The sequence below is a fragment of the Microcebus murinus genome, chromosome 16 (genome assembly GCF_040939455.1).
Source record: "Microcebus murinus isolate Inina chromosome 16, M.murinus_Inina_mat1.0, whole genome shotgun sequence".
Classification (NCBI taxonomy): domain Eukaryota; kingdom Metazoa; phylum Chordata; class Mammalia; order Primates; family Cheirogaleidae; genus Microcebus; species Microcebus murinus.
In genome coordinates this window covers 62,591,281-62,615,854 of record NC_134119.1, presented here as the reverse complement: position 1 = coordinate 62,615,854, position 24,574 = coordinate 62,591,281, and the positions used below count along the sequence as shown (strand labels likewise).

At 45.1% G+C, this 24,574-nt stretch overlaps 2 protein-coding genes across 2 annotated transcripts in view; both read right to left on the bottom strand.

Moving 5' to 3' along the window:
• Positions 1-24,574, bottom strand: part of RPS19 (ribosomal protein S19) — a 224,150-nt gene that overhangs the window by 69,423 nt on the left and 130,153 nt on the right. The gene's annotated exons all lie outside the window — the stretch shown is intronic.
• CEACAM5 (CEA cell adhesion molecule 5) lies at positions 668-24,360 on the bottom strand. Its single transcript, XM_075993113.1, is given in 11 exon segments — positions 668-2,709; positions 3,729-3,760; positions 4,610-4,662; positions 5,391-5,433; positions 5,436-5,522; positions 15,170-15,424; positions 16,132-16,410; positions 18,054-18,308; positions 19,007-19,285; positions 22,876-23,235; positions 24,185-24,360. Coding segments are annotated over 11 exon segments (1,827 nt in total). The 5' UTR covers positions 24,249-24,360; the 3' UTR covers positions 668-2,589.

Genomic DNA, 24,574 nt, shown 5'->3' with positions numbered 1-24,574 from the left:
TGAAAAGTGTGAGGATGGTGAAAATACCTTTGAATTTGGCCAAGAGATGGTTACCGGTTTTGTGCTGCTTCTTGTGGTCTTGGGTGTGGAGGCACCACTGCAAGGGGCAGGAGGAATTAGGTGATGAGGAAAGGGAAAGGCAGCACAAGTATGTCAATTGCTTGGGAATGAAGGAAATGAGGTAAGAGGTTAATACTTAGCGGAATTAGTAAATGAAGGTTATTCATATTAGAAGAGATCTGACCCTCTAGGAGAGCAGAAAAAAGGAACTGGGAACAGGGAAGAGACAGGAGGTCTAGGGAAGTTTCTGAGTGACTGAACCTGTGGAGAACCTCGAATTGCTACACCTGAATCAATGGATCCACCTGTGTGGGAAGTGTTCTTGGCCCCTATCGAAGAGGCCTGGAGATCTTTTGCTCATGAAATCATCTTCTCTCCCAGAGAGATAGGCAGTTCCTTCCAGGCAGGTTGGAGCCGTGGTCTGTTGCTTCCAGATACACCCACTTTGTTAGCAGGTGTGTGAGTGAATTTAGGTAATTCTCTGATCACTAGATCAGATATCTGTAGACTTAGAAAGAGGTTTACTCTGACTCCCCATAGAACAATTTCTTTCTTCTGCCTGTAAAGATGACATTGTCCAAAGTAGTATCAGCCATGAGACAGCATGTTGATGTCTGATATATAATTTTTATTAGAAATATATAGCAGATTTTACAAATAATTGGGAAGTGGCCTTAGCCACTTTAATTTAATTTTGTCTGCAAAATTAAATAACACAGTATAGCATGGATGAGGGAAAGTATGTACAATCATGTCGTGATTAGAAAACCCTGAAAGAGGTACCTGAGTTCATAGAATTTCCAACTAATTCTCTTGGAGAAGGCCTCTTAGGCAGAGCATGAGATCAAGTAGGTAATATTGAATAAAACCTTTCTCTTAGCCCCAGAGAGATTCCATCTGTGTAGAAGAAGGCTGAGTGAGAAGCAGGTTTGCCTCTCCTCCTGCCCTTCCTTTTTATTGTAAGACACATTCATGGACCCCACGGGAAAAAAGATAGATCTCAGAGGCTGTTCACAATGCCTAGGGCTGAGTTATAACCACCCTCCCCCACGTCCTAAAACCCTCTCACAGCCCTAAAACCCTCTCACAGCCCTGTTCCCCAAGGGTATTAGCACCAGTACAGCCTTCTAGTTGTAAACAATGCCACCAGCATGGGTGATAGTGTCCCTGTAGGGTGCTCCCACTTCTCAAGGACCAAATACACCTTAGCGGAGGCAAGGATTCCTGAGACAGTGAGTGGGGCAGACAGAAGATGCACAGGTGGAGATGTGGAATAGAGTGGTAGTTGATGCCTGGTCTGAGGTGCCTAGAAGCTGAGTTAGATCCATTTCTAGTCATGAACGAGGAAGGCTCTTCTTATTTTCTATTTGGAACCCCTGACAAAAAGCCTAGAGAGACTCTTGACCAAGAGACCTGAGGGATTTTGATGGCTTCTTTCTCCTAAGGCAGTCAGACTAGCTTAACAGCTAATCTAAGTAAAAATAACCCTTTTCACATAAATAAGCAGGTACAAAAATTAAAATGGCAGAGAAAAGGAGAAAAACCCCAATACCTCAAATTGTGCATTTTTAAACGATAACTTAAATAATCTCTGAAGGGTATCTCTCTGATTCATTTCCCAAGTTCCTAGCAGATTGTGTCTATTAAAGACTTGTTTTCCCCAAAGCTGTAACCCCTCCCTCTTTCAGCACGTCCTTGAATAAAGCCATAAAGATATTAAAACATATGTGCACTTTTCCATTTTCCATCAGGAATCACCTGTGGACCTTGGCAAATAGTATTCCTAGTTGATTCTAGTGGGTTCTCTGGAGAGAGGTTTTCCAAAGGGCTTAGATAAGCAGCAAGGTGCCTAAACCCTGGTCCTGTAGGTAGACCACCCTGACAGTGAACAAAGGTATAGCATTTCCAGGGTCACTATTAGTTATATATTTGATTTTCCTGGGTATGGTGGGTTCACAACAGGCTTTTTTTTTGGGGGGGGGGGAAGAAATGAGCTAAAGACACAACAGGCTATGAAGAAAGAGGAGGGGCCATTATTGCCTTTACTCTCTCTCTCTCTCTCTCTCTCTCTCTCTCTCTCTCTCTCTCTCTCTCGCTTTTTCCGGCACATGTACTTCAGTGGAGAAGGGCATAGCCTCAAGGTTATGGCAAATTCAAGTCAGACTCTGATAGGACAAGACTCGGGTGGAAAGGAATGAGTGAGTGCTAAATAGATAAATTTAAAGCAAGTCCAGGTAGAGGAAAGGGGGAGGGGTGGGGAAGTTCTGGCAACTGTGTCCTAAGTTGGTTTTGCCAAATTTCAATGACAAGGAAGGTTGGATTCCCTACAGACTCCCAGACTCCCGGATGTACCTTTTCATGTATTGACATTGGAGGGAGGGATGTGACCAGGCAGCCAGGAGGTGCCTATTAGGGAAGAAAGGGTGGGGGAGACTACTTCCCTTCACCCCTGAGGGTAATGGGATCTCCTAGAGATGAGGGTGAGAGACTTGGAAGACATCAGCAGTGCAGTGAGCAGGACAGGTTGCATTACTTCTTTTTTACTTCTAAATACACCGTATCTGTGGCTGTTGGCGATGGGGAGGCTGAAGTTGGTTGTGTTGGTTTCTGGGCTTTGACATTCAGGGTAGAATACGCAACTTCATCGATCTGAAAAGCACGAGTAATGTTCAGTTAAGTCAGTGTCATGAGTCAGGGCCTCCCCTTGCCTAGTGAGATTCAGTACCATGGCCTGTCACCTGTCACCACCTGACACTGTGAGGTTTGGAGAAGGGCACTTATTACCCATCCTCTGCTTGCTGACATTCTGACGAATGATCATTAGACGACCTAGATTACGGTGGCGTTTGTGCGATGGAATATGATAACACAGCAACGAGAATGAACAAACAACAAATACGTATAACAATATGGATGAAACTCACAACACAGTGTTGAATGAAAGAAGCCACAGATAAGGATATGCTGCATTTCTCATTTGTGTAAGAGCAAAACCAGGCAAAACTGATCTGGAGCCCTGGAAGTCAGGATAGTGGTTACTGTCTGGAGGGAAGTGCCGGGAAGGGGGTCAGGTAGTGTTTTTTTATTTGTGTGCTGTTTATATGGGTGTGTTCAGCTTGTGAAAGTTCATACATCAGGAAAGTATAATTATGAGTTAGCACTTTTCAGTATGTATGTGTGCTCTATTGAAAGGTTAAAATGAGAAAATTCTGTAAAATTCTCATAAAATAAAGGAAGCAGGATCTCAGATCCATTAGAATGGAAATTATCCTTTCGACAGTAAGAGCAGAGTCAGGTTGAAGGTAGAGGAGTGTTGAAGACTTAGTGTCTTCCTTATTCTGGCCATGGTGCTCTACACATGGTAACTTGTTTAATTCCTTCAGCTTCTCTTTGAAGTAGGCAGAAAGCCCATTTTACAGATGGCAAAGCTGAGGGTCAAAGAGGGTAAGTTACTTGCCCAGAGTCACAGAGCTACTAAGAGTCACAGCCAGTATTCAACACAGGATGGGGATGATTGAGGTGGACTCATGGGTGTGATTAGCAATGCTTCTTTGTTGCTGCACTGAAGAACTTTGCCCAAATGTCTCACATTTATGTCTTCAAGAATAACCAATTCTCTACACAGTCATTTCCATGAGAAAATGAGCCAGTGAAAGTGCTGTGCTTACCTTGTCAGGTGAGTTGTCAGAGTGGTCCTGACCTGGGGAAGCAAAGAAGAGTTACCAATCCGTGGAAATGCAAAGCTGACTTAAGGCCTGGTAGTTTCTAGCTGAAGGAGGTGGCGGGTGGCGGCAGTGGTCGTGGCTAGGTGCGGGGAGGTGGCCCATCGTCAGGGAAGGAATCCGCTTCCCTCAGAGTCTGTGGTGCAGACTCGGTGGTGGCGCAGTATTAGAGGAGGGCAGGGGTAGAGCCACAGGAGGCCGCTTTCCACTTTTGAAGATTTCTACCGGTTCACAAGGCCTTGCTTTTTGCCCAGATGTGTTTCTCAGCAACATGCTCCAGTGGCAAGGAGGGGCATTGAGGCACACAGCACCCAGAGCACCCAAAAGCCAGGAAAGTCTCACCAAGGAGAATGCCCACATCCGTAAAAGAGGTAGGAGGGGGAGGAGTAAGGATGAGGAAATGGCTCCTGGGAACGTGGGATCTTGCTCAGGCCTGCCTGGCCTAGGTGGAGTGAGCCTCTTTGGCACAGCTGTGTCTCAGGGGACTCCTGTGGCTAGGAAGGGTGAGGACCTGTGCCAACTCAAGATTGGGAAATGGAGATCCCTTCTGTAAAAATTCAGAAGGAGCTGGGCATGGTGGTGTACACCTGTAGCTGCAGCTACTTGGGAGGCTGAGGCAGGAGGATCACTTGAGCCCAGGAGTTGGAGGTTGCAGTGACCTATGATGATGCCACTGCACTGCAGCCTGGGTGACAGAGTGAGATTATGTCTAAAAAAAATATATACAAAATTATAAGGGAGGGAGATTTGGTAATCTAGGATTCCTTGCTAGGGCAGGGCACATGGTGGAACATAACAGTTCACACTGAGAGAGTGGCTTTACTTACTGTGGTTGGAGGCTGAGGATTTGTGCTCTGTGAGATCATGCTGGTCGCTTGCCCTAAATAAACATCAGACACTGTGACTGCTATTCCCAAGCACAGGATCTTTGCTCCCTGAGTTAGGAAGGACGCTGTCAGCAGGTAATTTCCTGAGGCTACTTGATGTTTGTGCAAACCATGGTTGGTGCTGCCTTTCCTGTCAGGGCCTCTTCAACTAACCATGACCCCTTCTAGGGTTTACTCTTCTGGTTGCTGGATGTTCACATTTAGGTCCATCCTCTATTGACTGCTTCTGTGCCTACTTCTACCCTAAGAGCTTTCTCATTTTGTTTTCCAGGAGTACATTTTTTTTTTTTTGATGTGTGTGTCATCTGAAATGACTTTGGTTGTTTTTGCTTTCTTTTAGGTTCTCTTCCTATCCTGTTTCTCCCTCGTTCTGCTACTGTGGTCAATGGAGCACATGACTTGCTTTCTCCTGCTGCTTCTTTCATTTTCTCATCTGGTTTTCTTTTTGGACCTTGGCTTCCTTGACTCGGGAACAGAGGAACATGATTGGGTCAGTTCCTCTAGACTATATGGGGATTAGAATAGCCGTGTCAAGAGACGGTGGGGTGCAGGCAGCATGAAGACCAGGGGAGAGGAGACCTGCAGGAATTAGTGCCGAGGAGTGGGAGTTCAGGCGGAGGAGGAGGAGCTGTAGGCCCAGAGACAGGTGAAGCACTTCTTACCCTCTCCCGAGCATGGCAGTTAGCCTTGGATGAACCTAACAGAGGAAAGGCCATCATACCTGCCAGTCTTCCTGAAATACAGAAAATACACCAGGCCTGTTAAAACAAAGCCACCCTGGCCAGGACTCCAATCACGATGCCAACAGTGGCTCCAGCAGAGAGGCCCAAAGAATTTCCATGTGATGAACCATCTACATGGGAAAAAAAGAGAAGGAATGAAGGTGGAATTAATTTACAGTGGGGTTGTCCCAGAAAATAACTCTCAGTATGAAGTAATCTCTACTTGTTCCTTCAAGGAGTACATTTTTTGTGTGTATGGGAAGGTTGCTAGGAGGTGATTAGCCAACTATATCCTTGCAGTGTTTTTCCTCTCACCATGTTCTAGGTTGGTGATCAGTCTTTGGTCAATTCTATTTTGGGCTTTCTGCACTCAGATATTTGTGAAGGCTTTGAAATATGAGAAAGGCTCATTGCAATTTTTATATGTTATTAGAACTTTCGACCTCTTTGTGGTTGCATCTTTTTCTCAGTGTCTCAGAGCCATGAATATGAACCTCTCAGATCTCTATGGCAGGGACTGAGCTGACAGAAGGCCCAGGCCAGTGCATTCTGAGTTCACCACCTCCTTTGCAAAGAGACCTGGCTTCCCACTGGCTCCCAGCAAGCCCAATTCTGCCAGGCTCTGGTTTCCTCTGATGGGTGACTGGCTCGAGGACTCCCCATCAGCCTTGCAGAAACTCCCTTAGAACTGTACTGCAGCCCCAGACGCCCTTCTCTTCCTCCCTCACAGGCATCAGATCTGCAATGTGGTCTGAGGCTCTCCCAGGCTCCTCTCATTCCTGCTCCACTCTCCCTCACAGGCATTTTCCCCAACACATTATCTTGCATGTGTAATCCCATCATGGCTGTATCTCAGTGGATGAAAATGAATATATCAGGGTTGAGACTTTGCACTTAACTCCTTTTTCTCCCCCTCTCCAAAATTTAGTCAGTAATCAAGTCCCAGTGGGATTATTTATGTAAGGCATCTTCCCTCCCATATTTATATGTGTGTGTGTGTGAATATCTATATATCTATTTATAACTACATAAAATACCTTTTATACCTGTTTCTCCTTTTTTTATGTTGCAACCATTTGGGGCTTAGCTCTTACCTATTAACTCAAGTCAGAGGATTAATGCTAACATTAGCTATGATTGTGGGGTATTTACTATGTACCAGGCTCTGTGCTAAACACTTTACATGTATCTCATTTGATCTATACAGTAACCCTGTTAGGGATACATTATTTCCATTTTAAAAGTAAAAAATAGTGGCATAGAGTGGTGAGAAAACTTACCCAAAGTCATATGGCTGGTGAGAAGTGCATCTGGGATTTAACTCTAGTTAGGACTATCTTACTTCAAGGCTAGTGATAACAGTAGTAATAATAGCAGCTAACATTTATGAAACATTTTGTCTGTGTGTGGCATTTTGCTAAAGGTTTAATTATTTAAGTCTACTTAAATACTTAAAATCTACTTAAATACTATGAAGCAGGTACTCTTGTTGCAATTTTTGGTTGAGGATTCTGAGGCTCAGAGAAGTTAAGAATCTTGTACAAGAAATTTGTAACTTGTAAACACATTTAAAAAGAAGAAAGATATCAAATCAACCTAACTTTGCAACTTAAGGATAAAGAAAAAGAACAAATTAAACCGAAAGATAGTGGATAAAGGAAATAATAAAGATTAGAGTAGAAATAAATAGAATGGAGAATAGAAAAATGATGGAGAAAATCAATGAAACCAAAACTTGGTTCTTCAAATAAGATCAGCATAATTGAACCTTAACTAGATTGACTAAGAAAGAAATAGAGAAGATTCTAATTACTACAACCAGAAATGAAAGCGAAGCCTTTACTACCAATTCTGCAAAAACAGTGATTATTAGAGTACTAGGAATAATGGTATGCCAACAAATTGGATAACTAAGTGAAATGGACAAATTTCTAGAAACACAAAATCTACTAAGATGGAATAATAAAGAAGTAGAAAATCTGAATAGACTTATAACCAGTAATGAAATTCAATCAGTAGAAGCACTGGACAAAACTCAGTATTCTTTCATGATAAAAACACTCAAACTAAGAATAGAAGTAAATAATTTCAACCTAATAAAGGCTATATATGAAAAGCCCACAGCTAACATCATACTTAATTGTGAAAGACTGAAAACTTTTCCTTTAAGGTCAAGAACAGGACGAGGATGTCTGCTTTTGCCACTTCTATTCAATGGAGTATTGGGAGTCATAGCCAGAGGAATCAGGCAAGAAAAAAAAAGCATCCAAATCGGAAAGAAGCAAAATTATCTCTGTTTGCAGATGACATGAACTTTTAAGTAGAAAACCCTAAAGATTCCACAAAAACACTGTTAGAGATAATAAACAAATTTAGCAAAGTTGCAGGATACAAAATCAACATGCAAAAATCAGTTGTATTTTTGTACACTAGCAATGAACAATCCAAAAGGAAATTAAGAATAAAATTTTATTTATAAGAACTCCAAAAAAAAATACTTAGGAATATTAACAACTTAATGAGGAATGTGAAATACTTGTACCCTGAAAACTACAAAACATTGTTGAAAGAAATTAAAGAAGACATAAATAAATGGAAAAGATGTCCTATTTTCATGAACTAGAAGATATAAAATTAAGATGGCAGCACTAACCAAAGTGAACTACAGATTCAATGCAATCCCATCAAAATCCCAATGAGATTTTTTGCAGAAATAGAAAAACCCATTCTAAAATTCACATGGAATCTCAAGGGACCCTGAATAGCCAAAACAATCTTGAAAAAAAAGAACAAAGTTGAAGGGCTAACACTTCCTTATTTCAAAGTTTACTACAAAGCTGTGGTATTCAAAACAATGTGGTATTGGCATAAAATAAGACAGAAATCAGTAGAGTAGACTAGAGAGCCCAGAGATAGACACTTGCATATATGGCCAAATGGCTTTTGACAAGGGTGCCAAGACCATTCAATGGGGAAAGGATCATCTTTTCAGCAAATAGTGTTGAGAAAACTGGGTATCCATGTGAAAGATGAAGTTGAAACTTTTCCTAATACCATATACAAAAATTAACTCAAAATTGATCACAGATCTAAATGTAGAGCCAAAACTATAAAAATCTTAGAAGGAAACATAGGGTGAAAACTTCATGTCATTGGACTCGGCAAAGATTTCTTGGCTATGACATGAAAAGCATGGGCAACAAAAGAAAAAATAGATAAATTTGACTTCATGAAAATTAAAAACTTTTATGCATTAAAGAACATTGTCAAGAAAAAGACCACCTATAAAATGGGAGAAAATATTTGAAAATCATACATCTGTTAAGGGATTAAAATGCAGAATATATAAAGAACTACTACAACTCAACAACCAAAAACCCCTAAACATCCCAATTGAAAAAATGGGCAAAGGACTTTTATAGACATTTCTCCAAAGAAGATAAACAAATGGTCCATAAACACATGAAAAGATGCTAAACATTGGTAATCATTAGGGAAATGCAAATCAAAACTCCAGTGATATACCACCTCACACCCATTAAGATGGCTAACAAAACAAAAACAGAAAACAAGTGTTTTTGAGGATGTAGAGAAATTGGAATTCTTGCTGGAAACTGGAATACATTGCTGGTGGGAATGTAAAATGGTACAGTCTCAGTGGAAAATACACAGTGGTTCTTCAAAAAACTAAACAGAGAATCACCATTTGATCCAGCAATTCCACTTCTGGGTATATACCTAAAAGAACTGAAAGCAGGGATTAGAACAGATATTTATATACCCACATTCATAGCAGCATTATTCATAATAGGCAAAAGAAGGAAGCAACCTAAGTATTCCTATATGGATGAATGGATAAGCAAAATGTGGTATATCTATACAGTGGAATATTAATTATTCCATTAAAAGGAATGAAATTCTGATATGTGCTACAACATGGATGGACCTTGAAGACATTATGCTAAGAGAAGTAAGCCAGACAAAAAGGGACAAATATTGTATGTTTCCACTTGTATGAGAGGTACTTAGAATAATCAAACACATACAGACAGAAAGTAGAATGGTGGTTACTGGGGGCTGGGGTGGGGAGTGGGTAGTTATTGTTTAAGGGGTACACAGGCATAGTATGGTAGGATGAAAAGTTCTGGAAATGGATAGTGGTGATGGTTGTACGATGTGAATGTACTTAATGCCACTGACCTGTACACTGAAAATGGCTAAAATGTAGGTCTTATGTATTGTATATTTTACCACACACACACAAATGTTAACAGAAAAACAAAACCACAATGTTATGCAAAGTCACACAATAAATGTGAGACCCAGGATAGAAAACTAAGTATATCTGATTCACAGCCCGAGCTCTTAACCACTTTGCAATTCTGTTTACTCTAGTGGTCGCTTAATTGATATTCTGCCCCCTGAACTTTTATCCATTTTGCACACCATTGGCAGAGTAATCCTCCCAGGAAGATGTAGGAAGGGGCAAGTGGTCACTCACGTTCCACGGTCAGCCTGAAGATGTCACTTCGGTAGTGACTGACTGGGTTGGAGACCTCACACTGATACTCCCCGGCATCCCCCCTCTTGACAGGGTTTATGCTGAGACTGATGTTGCCCTGGGTCAGCTGCATCCTCTCTGTCACCTGCAGACTTTGGTTGTTGAAGATCCACCGGATGGAGATTCCAGTGTCATTTGTGAGGCAGGTCAGGACCACAGAGTCCTTGTCTTCCATGACTGTGCTGCTGCTGGCCTGGATGGAGGGCTGTGCCACTGGCTCTGTGGAAAAACAGAAGGTGACCAACTGAGAGAGAGAGCCTCTCAGATCTCTATGGCAGGGACTGAGCTGACAGAAGGCCCAGGCCAGTGCATTCTGAGTTCACCACCTCCTTTGCAAAGAGACCTGGCTTCCCACTGGCTCCCAGCAAGCCCAATTCTGCCAGGCTCTGGTTTCCTCTGATGGGTGACTGGCTCGAGGACTCCCCATCAGCCTTGCAGAAACTCCCTTAGAACTGTACTGCAGCCCCAGACGCCCTTCTCTTCCTCCCTCACAGGCATCAGATCTGCAATGTGGTCTGAGGCTCTCCCAGGCTCCTCTCATTCCTGCTCCACTCTCCCTCACAGGCATTTTCCCCAACACATTATCTTGCATGTGTAATCCCATCATGGCTGTATCTCAGTGGATGAAAATGAATATATCAGGGTTGAGACTTTGCACTTAACTCCTTTTTCTCCCCCTCTCCAAAATTTAGTCAGTAATCAAGTCCCAGTGGGATTATTTATGTAAGGCATCTTCCCTCCCATATTTATATGTGTGTGTGTGTGAATATCTATATATCTATTTATAACTACATAAAATACCTTTTATACCTGTTTCTCCTTTTTTTATGTTGCAACCATTTGGGGCTTAGCTCTTACCTATTAACTCAAGTCAGAGGATTAATGCTAACATTAGCTATGATTGTGGGGTATTTACTATGTACCAGGCTCTGTGCTAAACACTTTACATGTATCTCATTTGATCTATACAGTAACCCTGTTAGGGATACATTATTTCCATTTTAAAAGTAAAAAATAGTGGCATAGAGTGGTGAGAAAACTTACCCAAAGTCATATGGCTGGTGAGAAGTGCATCTGGGATTTAACTCTAGTTAGGACTATCTTACTTCAAGGCTAGTGATAACAGTAGTAATAATAGCAGCTAACATTTATGAAACATTTTGTCTGTGTGTGGCATTTTGCTAAAGGTTTAATTATTTAAGTCTACTTAAATACTTAAAATCTACTTAAATACTATGAAGCAGGTACTCTTGTTGCAATTTTTGGTTGAGGATTCTGAGGCTCAGAGAAGTTAAGAATCTTGTACAAGAAATTTGTAACTTGTAAACACATTTAAAAAGAAGAAAGATATCAAATCAACCTAACTTTGCAACTTAAGGATAAAGAAAAAGAACAAATTAAACCGAAAGATAGTGGATAAAGGAAATAATAAAGATTAGAGTAGAAATAAATAGAATGGAGAATAGAAAAATGATGGAGAAAATCAATGAAACCAAAACTTGGTTCTTCAAATAAGATCAGCATAATTGAACCTTAACTAGATTGACTAAGAAAGAAATAGAGAAGATTCTAATTACTACAACCAGAAATGAAAGCGAAGCCTTTACTACCAATTCTGCAAAAACAGTGATTATTAGAGTACTAGGAATAATGGTATGCCAACAAATTGGATAACTAAGTGAAATGGACAAATTTCTAGAAACACAAAATCTACTAAGATGGAATAATAAAGAAGTAGAAAATCTGAATAGACTTATAACCAGTAATGAAATTCAATCAGTAGAAGCACTGGACAAAACTCAGTATTCTTTCATGATAAAAACACTCAAACTAAGAATAGAAGTAAATAATTTCAACCTAATAAAGGCTATATATGAAAAGCCCACAGCTAACATCATACTTAATTGTGAAAGACTGAAAACTTTTCCTTTAAGGTCAAGAACAGGACGAGGATGTCTGCTTTTGCCACTTCTATTCAATGGAGTATTGGGAGTCATAGCCAGAGGAATCAGGCAAGAAAAAAAAAGCATCCAAATCGGAAAGAAGCAAAATTATCTCTGTTTGCAGATGACATGAACTTTTAAGTAGAAAACCCTAAAGATTCCACAAAAACACTGTTAGAGATAATAAACAAATTTAGCAAAGTTGCAGGATACAAAATCAACATGCAAAAATCAGTTGTATTTTTGTACACTAGCAATGAACAATCCAAAAGGAAATTAAGAATAAAATTTTATTTATAAGAACTCCAAAAAAAAATACTTAGGAATATTAACAACTTAATGAGGAATGTGAAATACTTGTACCCTGAAAACTACAAAACATTGTTGAAAGAAATTAAAGAAGACATAAATAAATGGAAAAGATGTCCTATTTTCATGAACTAGAAGATATAAAATTAAGATGGCAGCACTAACCAAAGTGAACTACAGATTCAATGCAATCCCATCAAAATCCCAATGAGATTTTTTGCAGAAATAGAAAAACCCATTCTAAAATTCACATGGAATCTCAAGGGACCCTGAATAGCCAAAACAATCTTGAAAAAAAAGAACAAAGTTGAAGGGCTAACACTTCCTTATTTCAAAGTTTACTACAAAGCTGTGGTATTCAAAACAATGTGGTATTGGCATAAAATAAGACAGAAATCAGTAGAGTAGACTAGAGAGCCCAGAGATAGACACTTGCATATATGGCCAAATGGCTTTTGACAAGGGTGCCAAGACCATTCAATGGGGAAAGGATCATCTTTTCAGCAAATAGTGTTGAGAAAACTGGGTATCCATGTGAAAGATGAAGTTGAAACTTTTCCTAATACCATATACAAAAATTAACTCAAAATTGATCACAGATCTAAATGTAGAGCCAAAACTATAAAAATCTTAGAAGGAAACATAGGGTGAAAACTTCATGTCATTGGACTCGGCAAAGATTTCTTGGCTATGACATGAAAAGCATGGGCAACAAAAGAAAAAATAGATAAATTTGACTTCATGAAAATTAAAAACTTTTATGCATTAAAGAACATTGTCAAGAAAAAGACCACCTATAAAATGGGAGAAAATATTTGAAAATCATACATCTGTTAAGGGATTAAAATGCAGAATATATAAAGAACTACTACAACTCAACAACCAAAAACCCCTAAACATCCCAATTGAAAAAATGAGCAAAGGACTTTTATAGACATTTCTCCAAAGAAGATAAACAAATGGTCCATAAACACATGAAAAGATGCTAAACATTGGTAATCATTAGGGAAATGCAAATCAAAACTCCAGTGATATACCACCTCACACCCATTAAGATGGCTAACAAAACAAAAACAGAAAACAAGTGTTTTTAAGGATGTAGAGAAATTGGAATTCTTGCTGGAAACTGGAATACATTGCTGGTGGGAATGTAAAATGGTACAGTCACAGTGGAAAATACACAGTGGTTCTTCAAAAAACTAAACAGAGAATCACCATTTGATCCAGCAATTCCACTTCTGGGTATATACCTAAAAGAACTGAAAGCAGGGATTAGAACAGATATTTATATACCCACATTCATAGCAGCATTATTCATAATAGGCAAAAGAAGGAAGCAACCTAAGTATTCCTATATGGATGAATGGATAAGCAAAATGTGGTATATCTATACAGTGGAATATTAATTATTCCATTAAAAGGAATGAAATTCTGATATGTGCTACAACATGGATGGACCTTGAAGACATTATGCTAAGAGAAGTAAGCCAGACAAAAAGGGACAAATATTGTATGTTTCCACTTGTATGAGAGGTACTTAGAATAATCAAACACATACAGACAGAAAGTAGAATGGTGGTTACTGGGGGCTGGGGTGGGGAGTGGGTAGTTATTGTTTAAGGGGTACACAGGCATAGTATGGTAGGATGAAAAGTTCTGGAAATGGATAGTGGTGATGGTTGTACGATGTGAATGTACTTAATGCCACTGACCTGTACACTGAAAATGGCTAAAATGTAGGTCTTATGTATTGTATATTTTACCACACACACACAAATGTTAACAGAAAAACAAAACCACAATGTTATGCAAAGTCACACAATAAATGTGAGACCCAGGATAGAAAACTAAGTATATCTGATTCACAGCCCGAGCTCTTAACCACTTTGCAATTCTGTTTACTCTAGTGGTCGCTTAATTGATATTCTGCCCCCTGAACTTTTATCCATTTTGCACACCATTGGCAGAGTAATCCTCCCAGGAAGATGTAGGAAGGGGCAAGTGGTCACTCACGTTCCACGGTCAGCCTGAAGATGTCACTTCGGTAGTGACTGACTGGGTTGGAGACCTCACACTGATACTCCCCGGCATCCCCCCTCTTGACAGGGTTTATGCTGAGACTGATGTTGCCCTGGGTCAGCTGCATCCTCTCTGTCACCTGCAGACTTTGGTTGTTGAAGATCCACCGGATGGAGATTCCAGTGTCATTTGTGAGGCAGGTCAGGACCACAGAGTCCTTGTCTTCCATGACTGTGCTGCTGCTGGCCTGGATGGAGGGCTGTGCCACTGGCTCTGTGGAAAAACAGAAGGTGACCAACTGAGAGAGTGGCCTGGGGCCTGGGGCCATGCTCCTTCCTCAGAGATCTCAGCCAGCTGTCAGGCCCCACAGTGAGCTGTGCAAGATTCAGGCCAGGCCACCCGGACACCTTCTCCACATGGCCTGTCCCACCCTACATGCAGTCAGAGCAGAGCTGGTCACCAGACGAGCCAGGAGCAGAGCAGGGAGCAGAGTTTCAAGATGTTCATCCCTTCTCCAAGGGGATTTCCTCCTCTCATTTGGGGAAAAAATTATGCAAGCCTATTTCAAAACCTCCTATGTTCCTTGTAGCTCATGGAGTAGGTATAAACAAAAAGAAGTTACAGAGGGGATGTGTTAGTGAAAGAAAGAAGCCACTTGACCTTGAGGACAACTTCCTCCTTCTTCTGTGAAGGCCCTCCCACTAGATGGGGCTGAGGGAACCCCCTTTCGACATTCCAGGCTGGACCCAAAGTCAGGTGTGTGAAATCAGAGAAGCTAGGGGAGGAGACAGTCTGCAGAGACAGAGTGGGAGGGCTCAGGGGGAACCTGGGACACATTTGTGCCCAGGACACAGGCTGGGAAAGAAAATTTCTTTATGGCTCTTCTCTGAACACCAGACATAGTCCATACCAAAACTTAATGCCAATCCTCCAGGGATTCATTTACCAGAAACTGTGATATTGATGACTGTGGTCCTATTGCGGCCAGTGGCAGAGTTGTGGGCGACACAGGCATAGGATCCGCTATTATTCACAGTGATGTTGGGGACGAAGAGCTCTTGTGTGGGTATCTGGAGACTCCCATTGATAAGCCAGGAATACTGTGCAGGCGGGTTAGAGGCCGCATGGCAGGTGAGGTTGAGGTTTGCCCCTTGACGGTAATAGGAGTCTGGGGGGGAAATGGTGGGGTCGTCGGGGCCATCTGGACAAAGAGAATAAAGCCACATGGGATGTCATCAGAGGAAAGGGGAAGTTCCTGGTCTGTAGAAGGGTCACAGTGACCCTCTGAATCATGTCACAACAGTGTTTAAAAAATTACAATCTGGACAGGGATGGTGGCTCTTGCCTATAATCCAGTGGTTTGGGAGGCTGAGGTAGGAGGATTGCCTGAGGCTAGGAGTTTGAGACCAGCCTGGGCAACACAGCCAGACCTCATCTCTCCAGAAAATTAAAAACTAACTGGGCTTGATTGTGTGTGCCTATAGTCCTAGCTACTCAGGAGGATGAGGCAGGAAGATGGCTTGAGCCCAGGAGTTCATGGTTACAATGAGCTATGATCCCACCAGTGCACTCAGCCTGGGTCATAGAGTGAGACCTTGTCTTTTAAAGAAAAAAAAAGAAGAAGAAGAAGAAGAATTCCCAACTATAACCTGTGTTTGAGATATCAACTTGTTTCTCTCATCACAGGTTGTTGACCATGAGCATCTCAAGACAGGAGCAGCCCCTCTCTCCTATTCTTGGTCAAGGCTGGGCTGGCCTGGGTTTGCCTGGGACAGGAAGCCATGGCCAGCTTGAGTGTCCAGGGGTGAGGGTCTGTATACTTGGACACAAGAGAGACTAAGTGATCTGGTCTCTGGCCATGTGAATTTGGGCTGCTGCCTGGGCCATGGAGGAACAGAAAATACTCACAGAGCACATTCAGGGTGAGTGGGTCACTGCGGCTGCCACTCACTGTGTTCCTGTTTGCACACTGATAGGGTCCTGTGTCATTCCTTGTGATATTGAGTAAAATGAGGGTCCTGTTGTCCAGGGACATCACTAGCCTGTCACTGTCTTGGAGCCTCTGGCCATTTATCCACCATTCATAGGTAGTGTCCTGAGTCTCTGGTTCACAGGTTAATGCTACGAAGTCCTCATTCTCCACGGGGCTGGAGTTGTTGGTTCTGATGGACGGTTTGGGTAACTCTGCTGTGCAGATAACAGAGAGAAGGTTGTCCTGTGTGGTACCTTGATTCCTCCAAAGGTATCATTCAACCACAGTTAGTGGTCTTACCCAGAAGTGGGTCTTACTTCTCAGCCAACATCAGTCCTTAGTAGACTGAAGCAGGCATGCGTGTCACAAGACAGATGCACAATGATCTCAGGGCTCAGAGAATGTGAAGCCACCTGGGAGATGCACAGACATTCTCAAGCCCAAATTAAACCATAGCCTTGGGTTGTGGACAGACACAGGACCAGGAGTCAGAGATTCCTGACTACTCTCCTAGTCTTTCCCTGACTTGCTGACTGCCTGAGTGACCTTGAGACATGGGTGCTGACCCCTTCCAGCTGCACAGTCTACATTGCCCAGCTGGGGGGTGTTTTCTCTGAGGCCTCACTTCTCAAGGATGCCCTAGAGATGGGTGATAGTGGGCCTGGGTGTTGAGTGGAAATAACACAGGAAGATCAGGAGCAAGTCTAGGGGTCAGTCGAGTTCTCAGACTGCAGGGCCTGGAGGTGAGGCAGCTCTGCCCAGGTGTTCAATGTGCACAGAGATTCAGTTTGGAAGGAAAAAAAGAGGTCTATGAATGGATGACGGTGATGATAGCAGAACAATGTGAATGTACCTAATGCCACTGGACCGTCCACTGAAAAAGGATTAATATGACAAAATGTATGTTACACACTATATGTATAATGTAGATGTATATATAGGGGCGTATATTGTATGTTTTATATTGTGCATGTATGTGTGTGTATACGCATACTATATAGTGGCTGGAACTCTTGCCCTCTCTATAAACACAAATTTTTGGCACTGGCCGTTCTCTCCCATTCAGAGATTCCATGGGTGGATCTCCCTGTTTCTCCATGTGTGTATCACTTGCTGTTCTCTGTCGTGTGTCACATGTGCTGTGTCCACAGCCTCACAAAGTTGATGACTTTGGAGCCAGGACACAGCTCAGGAGTCTGGCCCCAGGCTCTCTCTCTTCCCATTTCCCTGCAGCTTCACCAGGGGAAGGCTCTGGCATTGATTGGCAGCACAGTGTGGCCAGATTCAGGCCAGGCCACCCGGGCACCTTCTCCACATGGCCTGTTATACCCTAGATAGAGTCAGAGCAGAGCCAGTCACCAGGTAAGCCAGGAGCAGAGCAGGGAGCAGAACTCTCATATGCTCATCCCTCCTCCAAGGGGGTTTCCTCCTCTAATTTGGAGAAAAAGCATAAGCTTGTTTCAAAGCCTGGTATTTTCCTTGTAGCTCATGGAGGAGGTAAAAAAAAAAAACAAAAAGGTGACAGAAAGGGACAAGTTTATGACACAGAGAAGCCATTTACCTTTCCTCCTCTGACCTCTATGAAGCCCCTCCCACTAGATGGGGCTGTCTGGGGCTGAGGGAACCCCCTCCCCACACACCAGGCTGGACCCAAGATCAGGTGTGTGAAATCAGAGAAGCCAGGGGAGGTGATAGTCTGCAGAGATGGAGTGGGAGGGCTAGGGGTGGGAGGGGGAACCTGGAACATATTTGTGCCCAGGACACAGGCTGGGGAAGAAAATTTCTTTATGGCTCTTCTCTGAACACCAGACAAAGTCCATACCAAAACTTAATGCCAATCCTCCAGGGATTCACTTACCAGAAACTGTGATATTGATGACTGTGGTCCTATTGAGGCCAGTGGCAGAGTTGTGGGCAACACAGGCATAGGATCCGCTATTATTCACAGTGATGTTGGGGACAAAGAGCTCTTGTGTGGGTATCTGGAGACTCCCATTGATAAGCCAGGAATACTGTGCAGGCGGGTTAGAGGCCGCATGGCAGGTGAGGTTGAGGTTTGCCCCTTGACGGTAATAGGAGTCTGGGGGGGAAATGGTGGGGTCGTCGGGGCCATCTGGACAAAGAGAATAAAGCCACATGTGATGTCATCAGAGGAAAAGGGAAGCTCCTGGTCTGTAGAAGGGTCACAGTGACCCTCTGAATCATGTCACAAAGAGTTTAAAAAATTACAATCTGGACAGGTATGATGGCTCTTGCCTATAATCCAGTGGTTTGGGAGGCTGAGGTAGGAGGATTGCCTGAGGCTAGGAGTTTGAGACCAGCCTGGGCAACACAGCCAGACCCCATCTCTCCAGAAAATTAAAAAACTAACTGGGCTTGATTGTGCGTGCCTATAGTCCTAGCTACTCAGGAGAATGAGGCAGCAGGATCACTTGACTCCAGGAGTTCAAGGTTACAGTGAGCTATAGGATCCCACCAGTGAACTTCAGCCTGGGCAACAAAGGGAGATCCTTAAAAAACAAAAACCAAAAACTGCCAACCATAACCTGAGTCTGAGACATTGAGACACTAACCTGTTTCTCTCATCACAGGTTGTTGATCATGAGCATCTCAAGACAGGAGCGCCCCTCCCTCCTACTCTTGGTCAAGGCTGGGCCTGACCGGGTTTGCCTGGGGCAAGAATCTTGGCCAGCCAGGGTCTCCAGGGGTAAGGGTCTGTGCACTTCAACCCCAGAGAGACTGAATGGCCTTGTCTCTGGCCGGATGAATTTGGGCTGCAGCCTGGGCTGTGGAGGAACAGAAAATACTCACAGAGCACATTCAGGTTGACTGGGTCACTGCGGCTGCCACTCACTGGGTTCCAGTTTTCACACTGATAGGGTCCTGTGTCATTCCTTGTGATAAAGATTAAAATGAGGGTCCTGTTGTCCAGGGACATCACCAGCCTGTCACTGCCTTGGAGCCTCTGGCCGTCTTTCCACCACAGGTAGGTGGTGTCCTGAGTCTCAGGTTCACAGGTTAATGCTACGGAGTCCTCATCCTCCATGGGGCTGGAGCTGTTGCTTGTGATGGAGGGTTTGGGTAACTCCGCTGTGCAGATAACAGAGAGAAGGTTGCCCTGGGTGCTACCTTTAATACCTCTAAAATCATCCCTCAATCAGGGTTGGCATCTCTCACCTCTCAGCCAACCTGAGTGATTAAAAGACCAAGGCAGGTGCGTGTGTCACGAGACAGACGCAGGATGAACTGAGGGTCAGAGAACGTGAGGCCACCTGCTCTGTGTCTGGGAGATGCACAGACTTTCTCACCTGAGCAGCAGCAGTGGGTGGTGGACAGACACAGGACCTGGAGCCAGACTGCCCCTCCACCCCCACCCTGGCGCTTCTCCTGGTCCTTCCCTGACTGCCTGACTGACCCTGTGGTCCTCACCTGGAATGTGCGGGCATTAGGTCCCCTCTAGCTTCATAGTCCCACTTTGCCCCCCTAGGTGTGTTTCTGTGAGGCTGTCCTCAGATATCCCAGAGATGGGTGCTGAGGGGACTTCCCATTGTCTTAGACCCTGAGGTTACTGGGCAGCCTAGCCTTGGACTGGGTGTTTGAGCACAAATAAGGCAGGGAGAGCAGGAGCCAGCCTGGAGAGCAGCTTAGCAGTCAGGCTGTGGGGCCACAGGTTGGGGCAGTGTTTCCCAGCTGCTTGATGGTGACTGACATGAGCCAGTGACTCCTAAAAGGTAGAGCAGAGTCCAAGGAACGATCTAGAAAAGAGTGAGGGGACACATAGGAGCTGGTGGCTTTGGAGCAGAGCCATGGTCCCTGTCCTTGGTCCTTAATGTCCCTTGTCCCTGTGCAGAGGGCCGATTAGGACTCTGTGAATCATTCCAGAAATAGATGGACGTTTGCAAACACAGACCTGACTCATGCAAAGGGGGGAGCACGAACATGCTGGAATCTGGCTTCATGGACAGATGGGATAGGAATATGAGAAGTTAAGTTCCTTCCATGTCTGAAAAGTATTATTAATACTATTATTAATACTCAGGATCTAAGACCAATTGCTGGGAGGAATATTTCTCTAGAGAGCATGATGAAGTCTTAGACCAAGCTCTGAAGTCCAGCAGGTCACATTATGCTCAAAGGAAGATGTTGAAGTCGATTTGGAATGAGTGACTCCCTGGGTAGAGAGAGACGCATGAGCCCTGTTATGACAACAGAACTAGTCAGAGGGAAGTGTGAGGTGTCTCAATAATAAAAAGAGAAGAATGTTACCAAATTAGGAGAAGTGATATGTGTGATGGTAATAAATTTAGAAAGAGTTTCATGACCATCATTCCTGGTGAGAGTTAGGCAAAATGGGGAAGAGCCCAACAAGGCATGTGAAATGCTTTCTTCCTTTCTCTTGACCTTAGGAAACACAACTAGAGTTTGATCAACTTTGTCCAAACTGGACAGAGTCTAAGCGAGACACTGTGGCTCATGCATCTCACCATCGGAGGGACCCCACCTTCTGGTAACGGTGTTATCATGAGGGACACAGGTGTTTGTGGAGCAGGCTGTCACACCTCAGACAGCACCAGTTTAGCCAGCTCCACCTGGGATGGTCCCGGGAACCATGGAGGACGTGAGCCCCAGGCCAGGACAAGGCTGGAGTCAGGAGTCAGTGGATGAAATGGGCCTGTGGCCTTGGGGGTTGCAGACCTGTCTTTCTCCTTTGACCCCTGGTGAGGGAGTGTAGAGAGCAGATGGAGGGGTCACCCGTCCTTGTTCCATAGCCTGTCCTACTTGGAGGCCTCACGGAATGAAAGAGCCCTGGGAGGGGACAGAGTGGAAGCTCATTGCCCTGGTGATCTGGGGACATTGGCTTGTGATGGAGCCTGGCAGGGGCAGCTGCTCTGACTGATTTCCATGCCTTTACTATTGCCTGGGAGGTGGGCCTGGCCACAATGTTAGCAGGAAGGGACCAGGACAGGCAGCTGTTGTTGGTGGGAGTGTCAGGGGAAGGCTTAAGGGTGGAGGAAGCTGTGCAGGGCAGGCACAGTCCTGACTGGAATGAAGGGGGAGGAAGATGAGGGACACGGAGGAGCAGAAAGAGCCAGACATGCCATGGCAGTGAGCATGGGGGTTCCAGGGACTTCAGAGATCCCAGGACCAGGGAGCCCTGAAACCCCCACAGCTGGGAAGCCCCAGAGTCACATAAGACCGGTTCCTGGTGGCTTTAGGGGCAGGTGTCACAGGGATGGAGCTTGGATCTCAGCCCCTGAGGGACAGGGAACAGGCAGGGTCAGAACTTTCTAGGATTCTAAATCCAGGATCCAGTCTCTGAAGAGGTCATGGTCATTCATTCATTCCCTCCCTCCTTCATCAGAGAACTACTGAGAGTGTCGCATGTTGGACCCTGTGCTGGTGCAGGGTGTGAGTGGGGAGAGACAAAGCCACGTCCTTTCCTGTACCTTCCGTGGCAGTGACATGGACACAGCAGGAAGCACCTGGTTTAGAGTCCAGTGTGGGGGGTGTGTGGCTGAGGGGAGGCCTGGGCATTCCTGACGCTGACTCTGCTTGTTGAGGCAGGTGATTTAGTTCTAGAATGAAACTGACTAATTCTCCATTTGCTCCTCACTCCCCAGACCAGAATCCCCCCTCTGAGCTGCAGATGCAGCTGATCCCACCACTGGCTTTGGGGTCTCCAGATGCCTAATAAGGCCCTGGAGTTGAGGGAGGTTGAGGGTGTGGTTTCAGACAGGCCTCTTGTGACTCTGATCTTCAGTCATGTTCTGTGTGACCCTAATTCAGTTTTGTATTGCCCTGTGTCTCAGTTTCCCCTCAGTAAAGTAGAGTACCTGGTAAATGGACTCTGGCTTATCTTGTCTGTAAATTAACCTTAAAATATTCACAATTACCTGACCTAACTAAAGCTTCGTGCAGAGGAGCTGCCCAAATAAACAGCATCGATTGTTTTGCATCCATGATAGCCTCCCGACCTGATCCCTGGTGGACAGGAGCTTCCAGGAGTGTCCTCTGTCCTCAGTTCCTCCCTCTGGGGACACTGACTTCCCTGAAGTCTCTTAAGTCCCCCAGGGAAGTGAGCTGATGGCCTGAGGAGGCTGTCCATCTGTGCCATCCACACTGAGTCTCAGGTGACTTTCTGGGCATTGTGGTTGCCAAGATGAGGCCGTGGGGTCAGGCCCTGGCTGGTGACGAGCTCCAGGAGCCATGGCCCATGGACAGCTGGTAAATTATGGCCCCCTGTCAGGAGGCCAAAACCCAGCCCTGGCCACGGGCTCCCCAGGGTTACCTGGACTCAGGAGTCCTGGGCCTGAGCTTCTCTGTGAGGATCCCAGGGGGCCCCTCAGGCCAGGCCCTGACCAGGTCCTACAGGGTCCTTGTCAGGGCCATGTCCATGGGAAGGGCACAGGGTGCTGAACTGAGACTGATCCCCTGCTGAGTTGCCTGTCACACTAGTCCTTCCTCTGCAGGGAATGTCTGCAGGGTCTGGACGCAGGAAAGGATTCTGATCTTTTGACGTTTGCCTCCCCCGTCTGTGTCCTGCACTAAGTGCCCAAACCCCAACATGGGACATGATGCAGAGGGGAAGGCAGGCATAGTCCAGGCCTGAGAAGTCCATGTGGGTGAAGTAGAACTGAACACCCGCCCCCCCCCCCACTGAACACCCAGAGGTCACTCACGGTACACGCGGAGCAGTGCAGTTACTTCTTCATTCTGAAGATTTGCATTTATAACCTGTAGGGTGTAGTATCCTGTGTCATTCAGGGTGACGTTCTGGAACAGCAGGGATCCATTGGGGTAAATTGTCTCTCGACCACTGTATGCAGGCCCCGTGCTGTTTTTTTGAGTGCCTACTATATATGATACAATTCTGTAGCTGCTGCCCACCCTGTCCCCTTTGTACCAGCTGTAGCCATAAGGATCCTGTAGCACATTGTGGATGAGTAGAAGAACGTGCTTCCCCTCCACAGCATTGAGCGGCACGGATTCCACAGAGAGTTGGGCAGCGGCGGGCGTGTTCCAGAAGGTTAAAAGTGAGACTAGGAAGGAGGAGAGAGAATCAATCCATATTGGGACCTTGGAATTGGGATGGAAAGATGGGCCCTGAGTCCTGAGCAGGTCTCTTCACCCTCAGCCTTGGGGTGTGTTGGACTGTGTGTGTCAGTATATGTGTGAGTGTGTGTGTGAGTATGTGAGAGTGTTTGAGTGTGAGTGTGAGCTCTGGGTCAAGGTCAGCAGTGTGACCACCATCACTCCAGCGCCTCTGGACTGGCCATGCCCCTGCTTGGAGTCCTCTTCCTAGGTGTCTGCACGGCTCACCCCCCACTGCCCTCAGATCCCTGCTCACACTCAGGGGCGTCCTTGGGAGGGACCTTCCCTGGACACCTCCTCTAGGGACCCTGGGTCTTCCCTTCCTGACCTTTCCCTGCCTCTTCCCTCCGTGGCTCTTGTCCACAGCTGGCCTCACATTCGAGATCTCTCTGCTTGTCTGTCTTCTTCCCACTAGGACGTGAGCTCCGTGAGGGCAGGGACGTGTCTGACCTTTGTTGTGCCCCAGAGCCTGGGACAGGCTGCGTACACCTGTGGGTGAGGCAATGAGTGTTCCGAGAGTGCTCCATGTCCTGCTGTTCATTGTACAATGAACATAAAGATAGTAGCTGACACTGGTGGGTAAGGGCCATGTTAGTGCCCCTCGTTATGTTTACTTGAAGCATAAGCCTGATATCGTTATTACCATTTTCAAAATGTAGTGACCATTGATGATGAACCTGGAGAACACAGAGCAATTGAGACTATCCTGCCCCTTTCCAATTACAGTTTAATGTGACTTTGCTCTTGTGACCTCTTATCCCCCTTCAGTGTCTTCTCCCCTCTTCAGGCTCCAACAGAAGTCCTCTGTCTCTCTCATAGCACTGTCCTCCCCAGGAGACCCCAGCCAGCGTCTGTGCTCCCTCCTCGCACCAATCCCCAGGGCATCGTCCCTCTCACCTGTGAGCAGGAGCCTCTGCCAGGGGATGCATCCTCTGTGGGGAGAGGCTGAGAGGGGCTCCATGGTCTCTGTCCTCTGTGCAGAAGAGCTTCAGCTCCAGGAACGCTCCTGAGCACAGCTGGTCTGACCTGTCAGCTGTGCTGTCCTTCCTCTGTGCTGAGCCTCCTCCTGGGACAGGAGCACTTCCCAGGGTCATGGGGCTGGGGCGGGGTCTGTGCCTAGGACACCTCCCTGTCCCCTCCCCTCTCAGTCCTGCCTCCTTGTCCCTCCTTCCCCTTTGCCTCTATTCACATTTCAGTACCCTGAAAACTGCTGAGACCTTTGCTATTTTCAGCAAGGATTCTGTCACTCTACCCTACACACACACACGTACAACCAAAAGAGAATCA